This window comes from Nelumbo lutea, chromosome 1 (assembly GCF_056320005.1).
Source record: "Nelumbo lutea isolate HS-2025 chromosome 1, American lotus-T2T, whole genome shotgun sequence".
In the NCBI taxonomy this organism is placed as follows: Eukaryota; Viridiplantae; Streptophyta; class Magnoliopsida; order Proteales; family Nelumbonaceae; genus Nelumbo; species Nelumbo lutea.
Genome location: NC_142684.1, coordinates 143,694,805 through 143,712,094, shown reverse-complemented (window position 1 = coordinate 143,712,094; position 17,290 = coordinate 143,694,805). Strand labels below are relative to the sequence as shown.

General features: G+C 35.5%; 1 protein-coding gene across 1 annotated transcript; it reads right to left on the bottom strand.

Annotated features, from left to right (window-relative positions):
* Nucleotides 1-11,102: 11,102 nt before the first annotated feature.
* On the bottom strand, nucleotides 11,103-13,727 carry LOC148878075 (cytokinin dehydrogenase 3-like). The gene is made up of 5 exons (XM_088965365.1): nucleotides 12,825-13,727; nucleotides 12,525-12,652; nucleotides 12,082-12,333; nucleotides 11,723-11,985; nucleotides 11,103-11,562 (listed from the first exon to the last, which is right to left on the bottom strand). The coding sequence occupies exons 1-5, from the start codon at nucleotides 13,324-13,326 to the stop codon at nucleotides 11,115-11,117; spliced, it is 1,593 nt and encodes a 530-aa protein (XP_088821491.1). The 5' UTR covers nucleotides 13,327-13,727; the 3' UTR covers nucleotides 11,103-11,114.
* Between the last annotated feature and the right edge of the window lie 3,563 nt (nucleotides 13,728-17,290).

The following is a 17,290-nucleotide window of genomic DNA, read 5'->3' as shown; positions in this document are numbered from 1 at the left end:
ATAATGAAAAATTTTATATTTTACGTAGTATTTAAATAATAAAATATTTAACATGACTAAATTTTAAATAATTAAAATAATGAAATTATGTAATAAATTTAAAATAAAAAAAAATAGAAAAATCATTATAATAGATTTCATAATATTCTTATTAATAATAATTTAATATTTACAAAATTAATAACGAATTATGTAATAATAGCATTAATTATAATTTTATGGATTATTAAGTTCAATAAATAATAAATATTTTAAAATTTTAAATAACAATATTATTTAAGTAACTAAATTGACTTACATCAATTAATAATTATAGAAATAACTTTTAAAAAATTAATATTTATTAGTAATAATTATACAATAATAGTGTATATTCATTATATATTTATATATATACTAAAATTAATATTTATTGTATATTTGTAATTATTGTATTTTTATTAGATATCTATTGTATTTTGTTATAAATTTATTTTCAATTGTGTATTTTTGCTTTAAGTATTTAATAATTTGTGGAAATTAAACTATTATTATTTATTAGTGACTAGACTATTAGTTTAACTGAAATTATGAGTGTTCAAGGATTGGTTTTGTTCGATTGCAAGTTTTTTTCAATAACCAGATTGACCTAGTTCATTATAAATTTATTTTCAACCATTGTGCATTTTTTCTATAATTTTTGGATAATTATTGGAGATTAAGCTATTGTTATTTATTAGAGATTAAACTATTAATTTAGATGAAATTAGAAGCATTCAAGGATTGGTTCAGTTCGGTTGCAAGTTGTTTCGCCAACCAAATCGACCTAGTTTGGTTTAGAGTTTGTCACCCGAAACCAACTGACTATTAGTGAAAACCAAACAACTTGGGTTGTATCGGTTTGGGTCTATTTTTGGTTTGGTTTGTTTAATCAAAAGATTTATACTTAAAAATTAAATTTTAAATTTAATAAATTATAGTGGTATTATTAAAAATAAATAAATAAAATAAATTTATAATATAAAATATTTTAGACTAAGAAATATAAGAAATTTTCCACATTCTAGTATTAAAAAACTATATTTAAAATATAAAATATGAATGTATATCTATGGTCAGGTAAGTTCAATTTGGGTCAGTTTATAAATGGCCAAACCAAAACTAACCTAACTTGGTCGGGTTGAAAAATTGCTGAACCAAAGTTGATCGGAAATAATAGAAACTGACTTATTCGGGTTGACTTCGACAAGATTAATTATTAAAAAATTAAAATATGAAACAATTATATACTCTTATGTATTTCTATTATTTTGCCACTTAATAAAGCCCATGCATTGCACGGATCCCCACTAGTATACATGTATACTTGAATCATGTTTGGACAGGGTTTGGGATATTTAATGGGCCTAACCCAAAGAATAAAAAGTTCAAATTCTTGGATTCAAACCCAATCTGTATAAAAAGTTAAACTTGGGCCCGCCCAAGTTGCACCCCTAAAGAACATCACTCCCTAGTCGCTATAGGCGGAAACGACGGACGATGGTGGGAGAAAAATTCTCGGCCTAAATATCGGGCTGGACTTAGTTTGAATTTAAAAGTGGGCCAGGCTTGTCAAGAATAGATGACAATGCTACGTTAGCTCAGAACCCAATTTCTAGAACTGGACCTGTTCTGTCATTGAGGGGGCCGGTCCTAATTTCCTATTCATTTTATCCTTGACAAAAGTCACAAAATCATATTTGATATAGTTGTCAATGACAGACATCGTTAGGAGAATCAAATCCTCATTGTTCATGCCAACTATCCTAGAGCAAAAGCCCATTATAAAACGCTTCGTAATTATCTTTCTATCTCATTTTCCCACCTCGACAGGGAGATTTGATAATTAGGCAGAGCCCAAATCCAAAACCTTGTATGTTCTAAAAGTATTTGGTAGATGAAACGAAAAAAAAAAAGGTAAAATACAAAAACCTACCCTCAAGTTTATGATAATCATAAAAGCTTCCCCTATATTTATATTTTAATAAAATCCTCTCTTGAATTTTTAAAAAATTCAACAAACATCTCCCTTCCGTCACTGATCCAAACGGAAAACGTTAAACCCATGCATCAAATGTTTTTAAATAGCCATTTTACCCTTTTTTAAATTGGTTTGTATATTTCTTGTCTTTTGGCACGACTAGCGTTGGCCTCACTCAGCTTTTCTTGCTCCCCATCACCACCTTCGATTCCAACCACTCTGGGGCCCTTGATCTGGTCCAGGGACAGCTTGGCCAAGGAGATTGAAAGGACGCCATCCTCCAGTTTGGCCTTCACCGACTCAAACATTTTCTGTAAGCTGGAACTACCTCTATAACTTGTGAAGATGTACAATTATAAGAATTTTCTGTTACGAATTGTCGGAAGTGCCTCCAGAACTTGCGAAGATGTGCAATTGTAAGAGTTTTCTGTCACGAATTGCCAGAACCGCCTCCAGATACACATGTGGCTTTAAGAAATTGACGATAATAGCCAATTTCGGTGAAGTTTGATTGAGTAACTTTCCTAACAAACTACAGGTTCCACCGAACACTGATCGCTTCCAATGAAAATGAATTCAATGAACCTCGAAGAGAAAAAGAGATAAGCCTCTCTCGATGATTAGCCGATGACTATTCTTTATGTTCTCTTTCACTCATGGCCTTCACGTTAGTATCGTTGAAAATTTGAGTGTCCTCCTTGGTAAAAGCGTTAACTCGATGTTTGTCCACAGAGACCAGAAATCAAGGCGGAACCCCAAATTTTCCAAAAATATTTCAGACGAATTCTAAGATCAATTTATCTTTTCTCCTACACGACACACCCAATTCCTTGTTGTCCAATCATCCCTTTTTTCTCTTATGTTCAGTGTCTTCTTCTTTTACTCTTCTTTTGCATTTTCAACCCCAAGGAGTTATTTGAACAGATGTTCCTCTCTATCAGTCAAAGTTTTTGCTTCAAATGTTCTTATCTCCCCTAACAAATGGTTCATCTGTGGATTCTACCCAGTGGTCGGGCACAAACCATACAACTTCTCAATCTGGTATACCAACTTAATGGACAAGGCTGTGTTGGGCCCAGCCCATTATGGGATATTGACCCATATTATAGCCCATTCTCCTTCAACCAACTGTTTTTTTTTTTTAAAAAAAAAGAAAAAACAAAAACAAAAACTAGGGTTAGATTTTCTTTTGCGCGCGGTGTGTTGAAGAGAGAGAGCAAAAGAGAGAAATCGAAATACTGTGCAGATTTTTCAGTGCGCAGAGTTCATCAAACGTCCGGAACTTTCCGATCCACCGTCCGATCGAGCATAAATTTGGAAAGTAAGTGAATAACTCATTTTTCTTCATTCTGAACGGTCGGATCTTTGATCGGAGCTCTGAATCGCCGGTTATTTGAGGTCGAACAGAAGCAACTCGTAGTTGTTCGGGAAAAGAAAACATTTCGCGGCAGTCTTCATCAATTATTCTGATCAAGGGTCATTTGTGGTTCGATTTGGCTGAAATTTGGTGGGATTGTTCGAAACTCACAGACCTACGATCAGAACGGTGGAGATCTGATTTGGAGTAGTGAAGGTCTCCATGTTGTGGCCTGAACAGTAGCCGCGTTTGTGAGTTTTTTTGACTGTTATTTTCACCGCTTTTGGTATTCTCGTTTGTATGTTTGAGAATCTGTATTTGCTCTAAGTTTGTGAGCATATTGTGGTGTTTGAGTTGCTGTAATTGTTACCTCAAGTTATTAGTGGAGATTTTTGGTTGGGTATCCTTGGCCCCGTGGTTTTTACCCTTCACATTGGAGGGGTTTTCCACGTTAAATATCGTGTGTCTCTCTTTGCTTGGCTTATGATTGTTTTTGTTGATATCTTGTTTGGAATTGTGATAGCTGAATATCTACAAGTTTTTATTTTTGGGAGAGAAATAGTTTGTGGATAAATTTAGTTTCTTCCCAACAAAGTGGTATCAGAGCCAAGTTATTTGTTTGTGGATTTGTTTGATTGCATGATGGAGCCTAATTATGGTAGAATGATTAGTTTGAATGGCACCAATTACTACAAGTGGAGAGGAAAAATGAAGGATCTACTATTTGTGAAAAAGTTACATTTATCAGTTTTTTCTACTCAAAAACCTGAAAATAAATCTGATGAAGATTGGGCTTTTGAGCATGAGATGGTTTGTGGCTTTATTCGACAATGGGTAGATGATAATGTTTTGAATCATATTGCTAATGATTCGCATGCCAGAACCTTGTGGGATAAGCTTGAGACTTTGTATGCCTCTAAATCTGGGAACAATAAATTATTTCTGTTGAAACATGCTATGAATTTGAGGTACAAGGAAGGTACTCCTATTTCTGATCACATAAGTGAATTTCAGGGGTGTTTTGATCAATTGTCCGACATGGGTATAAAATTTGAAGGTGAAATTTTTGGACTTTGGTTGCTTAATACTCTACCTGACTCTTGGAAAAATTTGCGCGTGACTTTGTCCAGTTCTGCTCCTAGTGGTGTAGTGACCTTGGAATATGTAAAAGCTGCTGTTTTGAATGAAGAAATCAGACGACGAACTCAGCATGCATCATCTTCTCAATCAGAGGTTTTGATTACTGAAAACAGGGGGAGAAGCAATGATAGAGACCGAGGACAAGGTAATAGAGGTAAAAGTAAGGCTAGAAGCAAATCAAGTTCTAAGTACAAAAACCTTGAATGCAACTATTGTGGTAAAAATTGACATATCAAAAGATTTTGTTTTCAACTGAAGAAAGACAGTAAAGGTAACAAAGGTAAGCAACAAAATAAAGATAATGACAATGATGATCGTGTTGCCACCACCACTATAGGTGATCTTGTGATTGTCTGTGATGAGAATTTGATTAATATTGCTTGTGATGAGACAAGTTGGGTTGTTGACAGTGGTGCCTGTTTTCATGTTACATCGAGAAAGGATTTTTTCACATCTTATACTCCAGGTGATTATGGGGTTTTAAAGATGGGTAATAATGGTTTGTCAAAGGTGATTGACATTGGCACTATTTGTCTAAAAACAAGTAATGGGACTGAATTGATTTTGAAAAATGTCAGACATGCACCAGACATTCATTTGCATCTGATTTCTACCAATGTTCTTGATGATGATGGTTATGTTAGTACCTTTGGTAATGGACAATGGAAACTCTCGAAAGGTTCTTTGGTTGTGGCACGTGGAAAGAAGTGTTTTGGTCTGTACTGGACAAAGACTTCAGTTTCCATTGATGGTGTGGATGCAGTTGAGTGTGATAACTCATCAGTGTTATGGCACAAAAGACTAAGCCACATCAGTGAGAAGGGAATTGATTGTTTGGCGAGGAAGAATCTATTTTCAGGTTTGAAAGGTGCAATGTTAGAAAAGTGTGCTCATTGCTTGGCTGGGAAACAAAATAGAGTCTCTTTCAAGAGCCATCCTCCCTCTAGGAAATCAGAGTTGCTTGAGTTGGTGCATTCAGATCTCTGTGGTCCGATGAAGACAAAAACATTTGGTGGTGCATTTTATTTTGTTACTTTTATTGATGATCATTCAGGGAAACTTTGGGTTTATGCCTTGAAGAGTAAAGATCAGGTACTTGGTGTTTTTAAGCAGTTTCAGGCTTCTGTTTAGAGGGAAACAGGGAAGAAACTGAAATGTATTCGCACTGATAATGGTGGTGAATATTGTAGACCATTTGATGAGTACTGCAAGCAGCATGGCATTAGACACCAGAAGACGCCTCCTAAGACTCCTCAGCTTAATGGCCTGGTAGAGAGGATGAACGGGACATTGATGGAGAGAGTTAGATGTTTGCTTTCAGAAGCAAAGTTGCCTGGATCTTTTTGGGGTGAGGCTTTATATACTGCTGCACATGTTATTAATTTATCTCTTGTTATTGCTTTGCAAGCTGATGTTCCTAACAGGGTGTGGTACGGAAAAGATGTATCCTATGACCACTTACGTGTCTTTGGTTGTAAAGCATTTGTGCATGTGCCAAAAGATGAAAGGTCCAAGTTAGATGTCAAGACAAGACAATGTATCTTCATTGGCTATGGTCACGATGAATTTGGCTATAGATTGTACGATCCAGTTGAAAAGAAGCTTGTAAGAAGTCGTGATGTTATTTTTATGGAGGATCAGACCATTGAGGATATTGATAAGGCGGAGAAATCAGAGTCTTCAAGTATTGATGGATTGGTTGATCTTAATCCAGTTCTTGAGAAATAGGTTATGGAGTCTGAGCACAAGAAAGAATGGGTTGCCGCTATGAATGATGAGATGAAATCTTTGGTTGACAACCATACTTTTGATATGGTCAAGTTGCTTAAGGACAGGAAAGCTTTGCAAAATCGGTGGGTTTACAGGTTAAAGACTGAGGAAAATACTTCTAATCCACGATACAAAGCTAGATTAGTTGTCAAAGGCTATCGTCAGAAAAAGGGAATTGACTTTGAGGAGATTTTCTCACCTATTGTCAAAATGTCTTCTATCCGAGTTGTTCTTGGTTTGGCAGCCAGTCTTGATTTAGAGGTTGAGCAGATGGATGTAAAAACTGCTTTTCTTCACGGTGATTTGGAGGAGGAAATTTACATGGAGCAACCAGAAGGTTTCGTGGTGAGGGTAAAGAAGACTATGTCTGCAGATTGAAGAAAAGTCTATATGGGTTGAAACAAGCCCCGAGACAATGGTACAAGAAGTTTGAGTTTGTTATGATCCAACAGGGATTCAAGAAGACAACCTCAGACCATTGTGTTTTTGTGCATAAGTTTTCTGATAATGACTTCATCATTTTATTGCTCTATGTCGATGACATGTTGATTGTTGGTCATAACTGTTCTAGAATTGACAGGTTGAAAAATGAGCTTAGTAAGTCTTTTGCAATGAAAGACTTGGGACCAGCAAGACATATACTTGGCATGCAGATTACTCGTGACAGAGAGGCCAAGAAGTTGTGGTTATCTCAAGAGAAGTATGTTGAGAAAATACTTCAGCGGTTTCATATGGATAAGGCTAAAGTGGTAAGTACACTTCTTGCTTTACACTTTAAGCTTAGTACTAGACAAGCTCCTTCTAGTGATAAAGAAAAAGGATAAATGCAACGTATTCCTTATGCATCTGCAGTAAGAAGTTTAATGTATGCAATGGTTTGCACAAGGCCTGATATAGCTCATGCAGTTGGTGTTGTTAGTCGTTTTCTATCCAATCCAGGTAGAGAACATTGGACTGCTGTGAAGTGGATATTGAGATATCTCCGGGATACTTCTAGTTTAAAACTCTGTTTTGGAATTGGGAAACCTATTCTTTGTAGTTTTACAGATTCAGACATGGTTGGGGATGTTGATTCTAGAAAGTCTACTTCTGGTTATTTGATTACTTTTGCAGGGGGAGCTATGGCCTGGCAGTCTAGGTTGCAGAAGTGTGTTGCATTGTCTACGACTGAGGCTGAGTTCATCGCTATTACTGAAGCATGTAAGGAGTTGCTGTGGATGAAAAAGTTTGTGCATGAACTTGGTTTCACTCAAAAGAGGTATGTCTTATATTGTGATAGTCAGAGTGCTATTCATCTTGGTAAGAATCCAACATTTCATAATAGATCGAAGCATATTGATGTAAGATATCATTGGATTCGAGATGTTTTGAACTCCAAGTTGATTGAACTTGAAAAGATTCACACTGACAAAAATGCTGCTGACATGATGACAAAAGTGGTGCCTCGAGAGAAGCTTGAATTGTGTGCCGGAGCAGCCGGCCTTAAATTTGCATAGTTGCCTTTTTTGAAGTGTCTCCCTTCTCTCATGGGCTGGAGGGGGAGAATTGTTGGGCCCAACCCATTATGGGATATTGACCCATATTATAGCCCACTCTCCTTCAGCCAACTGTTTTTTTTTCAAAAAAAAAAACAAAAACAAAAACTAGGGTTAGATTTTCTTTTGCGCGCGGCGTGTTGAAGAGAGAGAGCAAAAGAGAGAAATCGAAATACTGTGCAGATTTCTCAGTGCACGGAATTCATCAAACGGCCGGAACTTTCCGATCCACCGTCCGATCGAGCAGAAAATTGGAAAGTAAGTGGATAACTCATTTTTCTTCATTCTAAACGGTCGGATCTTTGATCGGAGCTCTGAATCGCCGGTTATTTGAGGTCGAACAGAAGCAACTCGTAGTTGTTCGGGAAAAGAAAACATTTCGCGGTAGTTTTCATCAATTATTCTGATCAAGGGTCATTTGTCGTTCGATTTGGCTGAAATTTGGTGGGATTGTTCAAAACTCATAGACCTACGATCGGAACGGTGGAGATCTGATATGGAGTAGTGAAGGTCTCCATGTTGTGGCCTGAACAGTAGCCACGTTTGTGAGTTTTTTTGACTGTTATTTTCACCGCTTTTGGTATTCTCGTTTGTATGTTTGAGAATCTGTATTTGCTCTAAGTTTGTGAGCATATTGTGGTGTTTGAGTTGCTGTAATTGTTACCTCAAGTTATTAGTGGAGATTTTTGGTTGGGTATCCTTGGCCCCGTGGTTTTTACCCTTCACATTGGAGGGGTTTTCCACGTTAAATATCGTGTGTCTCTCTTTGCTTGGCTTATGATTGTTTTTGTTGATATCTTGTTTGGAATTGTGATAGCTGAATATCTACAAGTTTTTATTTTTGGGAGAGAAATAGTTTGTGAATAAATTTAGTTTCTTTCCAACAGACTGTTGTGTGGATGGCCAACCGAGACAGACCCGTCAATGGTCATCGATCCAAAGTTTTGCTGCATAGGGACGGGAAAATGGTGCTAGTCCTAGCATCTAACCATCCACCAAAAGTAAGAAGTCTGATTCCCATAAAGATACTAATAGCTTAAATCAACAATATTGCTTGATGGTGCACTGTGGAGTCTGTGTTCTTATATGCTAAAATGATGCATGGTAGAAACAGTGTGGACCATGAAACGTCACACACAGTGTTGCCGACAGTTAAGTACTTAAAAAGCCCAGTGGTGCTTATATATATTAAAAGCAATTAATAATCTATCATAACTTTCTTTTAATTTGTTATTTTGCTTTATTTAATAGTAGCAACATGTATGTATAAGAATTAATAGATAGCTTGAATGACTCTTATTACAACTTTACTAGTGTTATATATAGGTGGTAGAATTATAGAGGCAATAAATTATAGATGAATCCACTCAGTTAGTTGTAATATTCTCTTCAAATGGCATACAAGAAAAAGAATTTGTAGGGAGGAATTTCCACATGCTGCAAGTTTTAAACTTGGAGGTTTAATTTGGATTGTTCACATATTCAATACACATGGTAAAGAAAAGTAAATTGATGATATATATGACCAGCTTTTTCACTGGTGTCTTCAGTGTTTTGAAAACTTAGCAACTTATACTACTAGTTTGGTTAAAATTGAATTTAAGGCTATGTTTGGTTTGAAGGAAAAAATAGAAAAAGGAAAGGAAAGGCAAGGAAACCTTTACAAACTTTGTATAGGTTTTAATATCTTTTCCTTCCTTTCTCTACCTTTTCCTTCAAACCAAACATAGCCTAAGGGGAAAAAAAAAAGAAGGAAAAAAAAGCAAAACCTCAGTATTGCAGGAAATTCCCTATATTATTATTGATTCTCCTTAACATTTTAAACTTAAATACTGTCTTTATTTATTAGTGCAATAATTGATTCTGTTCATACATTTATTGCACTATTTTCCCTTCAAAGTAAATAGTGCATTTTTTTTGCTTCATATCTGATAATGAATAGCTATAATTTAGTATATATATATATATATATATATATATATATATATATATATATTTTCCAAAAACAATTGTGAAACAATAGAGAGAAGATTATGGGCCCCTCCATGTGTCTTTAATGTGGAGGGCTTGATTAGCAATGAAAAGAGGAAATATATCTAAGGGGCATTTACTTAATGGAACTTTCATTAAGAAGAACTATTTATTTTGCCATCTGAAAATAATAACATGATCACTTAAAATGAGTGGAAAATATTCAAAGGCATGGGTCTATGGTCATTTATTCCAAAAGTACCCCCAATACATTTTCATAAAGAAAACAAAATTAACTAAACAGAGCAAAGTAGAGTGGTTGCTCATGTTTTATTAGGGGCAAAAATGACACTTTCGTTTTTCTTTTATTAAATTTATTTGAATTGATATATGTGTCAAAACTGTCATTTTCCACTTTCATATAATGAAAGATTGATTAAGTAAATTGGTTGCAAATTATAGGAGATGCTTTAATAATTAAAATGCAAACTATAGGATAGATTTCAGTAAATCCATGAACTTAAAGGGTGTTGTTTTAGTAAATGACCCTCTAAAGTAAAAAAAAAAAAAAATTGTTAACAGTAGGGCTGCAAAGGGTATCTAATTGTCCAAATTCAATTTTGATCCCATCAAGGGTGATTCAAATTTGATCAGTTTGTAATTAGATCAAATATGGATCCATATCATCGTATTTGATCTGATAAAATCTGATTCAATACAATTTAAATATTTGTACTCATATATACTTAAAGTTCAAAATTTATCTTTTAGTAAAGATAGTTTGAACTTTGTACTTTGACTAAATTATCATGGATTCAAGTTTCATACAGGTAATTTTCAGTTCACTTTGTTCACGAAATACAATTTTAGTGTCATTTTCAGTTCATTTTTATTAATAAAATATATGATATTTTGATTATTTTTAGTTTAAATTACTTGTACCAATGTTCGATATCTGATTATAATCAGAATTCAATTCAAATCCAACATATATAAATCCAAGGGATAAGATTTGATTTGCATTCGAATATAAATGAATCAAACTTTGATCTACCTATATTTGAATCGATCTATTTGCAGCGCTGGTTGTCAGAAACAAAAGATTAGGTAAACATACATCCCCCCATTTTAATTACCCTAAGAAACTGAATCAAATACATTTTATGACGTTAAATTTCTTTTCTCTTCCTCTTGAAAATCATTTGAACGCCAGCTTGGCCTCAAAGTAGTTAAAAGTTCTAAAACCTTTGTAATCAGAAACAAATGACCAGGTAAATATATATATATATATATATATATATATATATCCCCCAATTACCATAAGAATTGAAACTTGTTGGCGTTAAACTTCTTTTCTCTTTCTCCTGAAAATCATTTGCCCAGGACTCAAAATATTTAAAGGGTCAAATTTAGATTTCAGTGCCACAAATCTCTCCCAATGTTCTCCAAAATGGTCCTTCCATTCACTATCATCTCTATAATACGGTATATATTGCTTTGCACCCATGTGGTTTTGATCTACAATTGTGCCCATCACAACTTTCTCTTCACTCTCTTCATCCAATCTCATTTCCCCCTTTGCAGTGGTTGTGTGGTTATCGACTCCCATTCTATTGACCTGAGCAGTATGTCTCGATGTTGCAGCAATAATGATCTTCTGGTTTTGGTTAAGAAGCGTCTGTAGGCATGAAGGCGGCACTGCAGAGCGAAGTAGTCCTACTGCATAGAATATGTACTCCCCTCCATCAACATCATCTCTTGGCAATATCACAAACATCTTAGGATTCCACCTAAAATGAAAAAAGGAAAAATTATTTATAGAAGTTTAACTTAGAATAAGTAAGGGATCGATCAATACAGACACACCCAGCAGGCAGGCAAACACATGCAATATATAGGAATAAGACTAAGGAGAGAGAAATCTAGAGAGAGAGAGAGGGTCCTACGTACTTGCATCTGAGCATTGGATAAATTAATATTGGTCCATTGATAGGGGTAGAAGAAATGACATTAAGTAGAAGGTCATGGAATGCAGTTATTTGAGACTTGGGCACAAACATATTTAGCCATGGATGAGGTACTTCCCAGAGTCCAATACTTCGAAGTCTTAGTTCCTCCTGCCTTACACGGTTGAGGAAATCAAAATAGGAGACGTCAAGGCTGCTTATCGCGGACACTGAAGTGCTCAGTCGTGACAATACTTGATCCATCAGCTGCAAGTAAGTAAGTTCAGAAGTTGCATTCACAACAATTGACCATGAAATTCTCTTACTTATGAAAATGTATAAGAATTTGAATGAGAAAGCAACCTGTTGAGCGTCTGTTGCCCCATTATAATACATTGCCATTTCAATGGTATAAGTCACATTTCTTCTTTCTACATTGCTTTCTGTACTCCCGCTAATTGAAGGGATAAACGATAAGTGATCTAATGGTTTATTCTCGCTACAACTTAGCTTCATAAAACCCTCTACATAATCCACCTCCTTCATTGAAATTAGACGCTCTTGATCTCCAGTAAACTTACTAAAATCATCGTAGGTCAGTCTTACACATCTGACCTACATATCAAATTAAGGGAAAAGGAATATTCAATTCTCATATATATCATCGCATAATGATAAACTCTCTCACTTTTGAAAGGATAATGGGGATAAAAGTCTGTATTTGACAAAATTTTCTTTTCTTTTTTTGCTCAGAAAAGCATCAATTGAAACAGTTACATGGTTTTCAATGTTTATTATATACTTACCATCTCGGGTGCGGTCTCTAAAATGACCCTTGCTCTTATGATAATCCCAAACTGTCCCAATCCACCTAAAACTCCATGAAAAAGTTCTGAATTCTGATCTTTGGAACAAGTCAGAATATCTCCTCTTCCTGCAACGACCATTAAACTCAAGGAGAGTTGAAAGAAATTAATTTTGATTTAGTTGTATTAATTAAGAAAAATACAGTACTGTCACAGCCAAATAATGATAAAAAAGCATGCAAGACAGAAAATTAAACAATAAACCTTGAAGTGGAATCCTACAAAATCTCGCACTATTACCTGTAATTACATCCATTTCAAGGACATTGCATATCTGAGGCCCATACTTAAATGTCTGCCCACTAATGCCACCAACTGAAAGCGTTCCGCCCACGGTAAGGAATAAATAATCGGTCCATGATCTTGGAGCTAGACCATGTTTCAGTGTCTCCACCAAAACCTCAACCCAGAGAACTCCCCCACCAACATCTACGAAGAAACAATCTTTTTGATCACTACCCACTTTGGTTTTACCGATTCTAATGCATTTCGGTAGGCTAGTCATGTCTATAATGATACCATCTAGCGCATGGGCTTGGCCGTGAATAGAGTGGCCTGCACCTCTGGCCGCAACTGTTAGACTGTTGTAACGAGAGGACGAAGATATGGTTTTCAGCAAAGAAGAAATGTCTTCTGGGGTGTTGGGCTTGAGAACTGATGTGGGTGAGTGCTGAACAATTCTTCCAAAATCTAGGGTTTCAGAAGATGTTGGGCGGTGGAAATTTAAGAGGATAGAATCCATGATCGTCCGTAGAGGAAACTTCCACGGGTATTACAGAAGAAAGTTCATTCGATTTATAGGGACGACGAGAGAGAGGTGGTGGGGACTGCAACGAAGGCATAACTGAGAAGAATGGAAGGATGAAAGTTATTACTCGAAAGGGCAGTGCATGGTCAACCAACTTGTTACAGGATTGGAAATTACTAGTCAATTTGGCAATTAGGTTATATATGGCGGTGAATTAAATACTCAGCATCTTCAATCAACTACCAAATTTTTATAAATAAACTGGAAGAAGAAAGAAGGAAAAAGGGGGATTGAAACATTAACATATTCTTTTTGATTGTGTGTATTTTCAGTCGTGCAAGCCTTCATGTAGATAACAGTATAGGAGATAGATACAGAAAACGGAAAATCGTGATTCTTTCAACAACAAATCTTACCAGAGTTTAAATCGGATCTTTATGATCAGGATCCAAGTCTAAGCTTAAGAGAGTAAGGGTATGTAGGATAGCTCCGACAACGCCGTGTCCCACATGTGCACCAATTCTCTGCATAGCTAGAAGAACAAGGTCAGCTTTTGTGAGATTAGAATCAGTTGATGTGAAAAATATTCTGTAGAGTGTGTTGAAGGTAATAAGGACCTTCACAGCGCTATATATACAATATCTATACACGCCCTAGCTATTTGATCATCTCGGAAGAATGATCGTTCTCCTCTGAGTAAATAAGTAGCAGAAAGTATTTCCTTCAAAAGCAATTTCTCTTTCTTTACCAAAAAAAGTAACTTCTTTAATTTCCTTCCTAAAATGCTAGCTGTTTCAAAAATATATACTCCTTGTGTGAGAAGAAATATTAGCAGGCTCCTCAATAAATACGGATTTGAGTTTCATTCTATCTATACTATCTATAAAAGAGCAATCCCCTTTTTTTAATATAATTTTTATTGTACATTTTTTTATCTCTTGTCTAAGCATACAATGGGCATAAAAGAGGGCATATATGTCATTTACTCTCCTTTCAGAGACTGTCCACTTATAACTATTGAAAAACTATACCAAATAATTGGCATAAGGCTTTGTTGAGTTGAATTGACTAAGAGATGATACAATTGCTCGTTACGTTCATTAATTTAACTTATGCTACTATATGGTAGGATACTGTAATGAAAAGGAGTGAAGAAAAAAGAACGAAGAAAAGATCATATCGACCTGGGTTTTATTCTATTTTAATTGTACATTTTTTTCACCAACAGGCTAGAAGTACTGGATAGTATATTTTGATTCTTTTGAAAAACGTAACCAAATGTGAACATACAGAAATTAGAGACTATATATCACTATCACTGACGCCTCTTATAATTAATTACCTTCTGTATGTGTAACTTTCTAGCTTTAGAGGCTCTTCAAATCACCAAACCTCAACTTCTTTCCCGGTCATTTGTTTTCGGAAATCAAAACATTTACAATGACAATAAAAATGGAAAGGCATCTCTCCTATCTTTTACCATTCCCTTTTAACTTTTTCTTTTTTGCGTGGGCTGAACTCTGTGGATTCTTTCCGTTTTAATGGCGTTTTGATGGAAAATGCATGCAGCTTCTCAACTTCTTCATAGCCAATTTTGTTCATAACTGCAAATGGGTGGGTGATGTGGGGCTTGGCCGCCTTAAATTAGTAATGTTGCTTGCTTTCCTAACATTTTGTCAAAGAAAGCATTTGATTAATATATTTACATGGCCAGCTTTCAATAACATGGAATACTTTAGTTTAAAGAATTCTTAACAAAATAGTATTGTAACATTTTGTTTGCTGTGGTCCTCAATCATCCACGCCTAGAGGTCCAGACTCCTGTATGTTCCTCGCAAGCTGATTGTGTCTTCTATACTACATGTACAAGTAAAAGTGGGTCCCTCCCATGTCAACCTCAGTGTCACTCTCATCATAAGCCATGCTTTGCTAATAAGTAGTGTAGCATTGGTTCATCAATTATGAAGAGATGAGCTATATATGGTCTTGTGCATGCATATACGTTGCACTGTCAAGAGGAGTGACACTTTCACTTTTAGAAGGGCTAGCCCATGGGCCTACTAAGGATATATAGATCAACGTTAGCATCAGCACATGCTGATACAGTTCATAGGGTTAACGGGACTTGCTAAAAAGTTGTCTTAGACATGGCTTGTAGACATAGGCCAATACATTTTCCTAAAATTTTTATAGTTTGTGTTCCACTAATTGTCAATGGTTTTGATTGATTCTAGTTAGTGACATTGTATTTGCCCACATTTGCCTTTCCAATCTATATAGCTATAATTTTCCTTGGTTGCTCTTTCTGCCTTTGGGTTAAGGGCAAGCTCCAAGAAACACCCCTATATATATATATACTATACTACCTAAGCAAAAGACCAACCCCCCCAATTTTTATAAGTTATGACCAAAGTAACGCTGTTTATTTCATATGTGTGGTGGCCTGGTGGGATTGTATTCTCAAACCCATTGGAACGAACGACCCTAAGGCTTAGTTTGGAAGGAGTACAAATGTAAATATGTAGAGTGGAAAACCTTGTATTTTATATTATTTTGTATGTATTTGTACTGTATATATTTGTATTTACACTATTCCCAAACTGAGCCTAAGTTTCTGTTCAAATAGAGGCCTCAAATGGCCAAAGAAGTAGAGTGGAAAACAAGCCCTTCTCTAGATATCTATAAGGATAACTTGGGTATTTCAAAAAAATTTATTGGTCACATAATGCACACGACAATTCTCAGTCTTTGTAATGCTAACAAAGGATATTTTCTTTTTTGGTATACTTGTGAAAATTTAGCAGGGCATTCGAAAATTTCCACGTAGTAAAGTGACACACCCCCTTTAATTAGCAATGTCTCAGTAGGGAGAAGAGAAAAGCTAATGTGAAATCTCTAATGCAATTCACTTTGTGACTTTTGGCTGTGTTTGGTTGCAATGCAATTTTATTTGCATTAGTACAAATGCATAGGAGTGCAAATGAAAAGAATTTGTATTCTAGTTTAATTTTGTTTTGAGTTTTATCTTATTTTGCTTCAAGTCTTGCTTTATTTCATTTGTATTCAAATCAAATAAAATAATATAAAATTTAAAATAAAAATAAATCATAATTAACACAAAATTTATTTACATCAATACAAATAAATTCGCATTCCAACCAAACACAGCCTTTGACGACATTTTTTGAATTTGAATCTTGGAATAGAGCCATACTATTACTATTTATGTGGAAGTCGCCCTCTTTTACGGGACAAGGGAAAAAACTCAGCCTCTAACGAACGTGGAATCCGGTGTCATAATGGAAAATGTATTATACCAATACAAAAGGGGCTGTGTGATCACACACTCCATTCGCATATCATCAATTTCCAAGCCCATGATCCGAGTGGGAAGGTGAGAATCGAACGCAACTCTGATAAATGTCTCATCATGAGAAGTGAATTTCAACAAGGGGGAAAGGACCCTTTCCAGAAAAGTTGACCCGGATCCAACCAGGTCAGGTCATCCATGCCCGATCAAACATTCAAACGAATTGGGCCCATCTGCTAGAAATCTTCGGGGTCAAGTCAATTATTATATCACAGTATGATTGCCTTCGGGGCAACTATGGAATATCATCTTCAGTCAATTGCGTGTAGGGTTTCTGAGGAGATTGAAGATGTACGGCGTACAGACTAATAGTCTACCAGGACCATTATAGAGAAGGATGGTGGTAGCAGCCTTATAAATTCCGAATTTTAAATTGTCAGAAAAAGGTGGAGTTAATGACAAAGCCGCAATGAATCGTCAGGCCCAGCCCATATTCTATGGATGTAATAAAATTGAAAGCACCACCGTAAGCATTAAGCAAGCAACTCCAGCATGCCAGAAAGTAATTACAATATTCTTTGAACAGGGAAATGATCTTCTCAGCTCGTTATTGACGAGGAATATGTTTTATTTCCAAGTATATAAGAT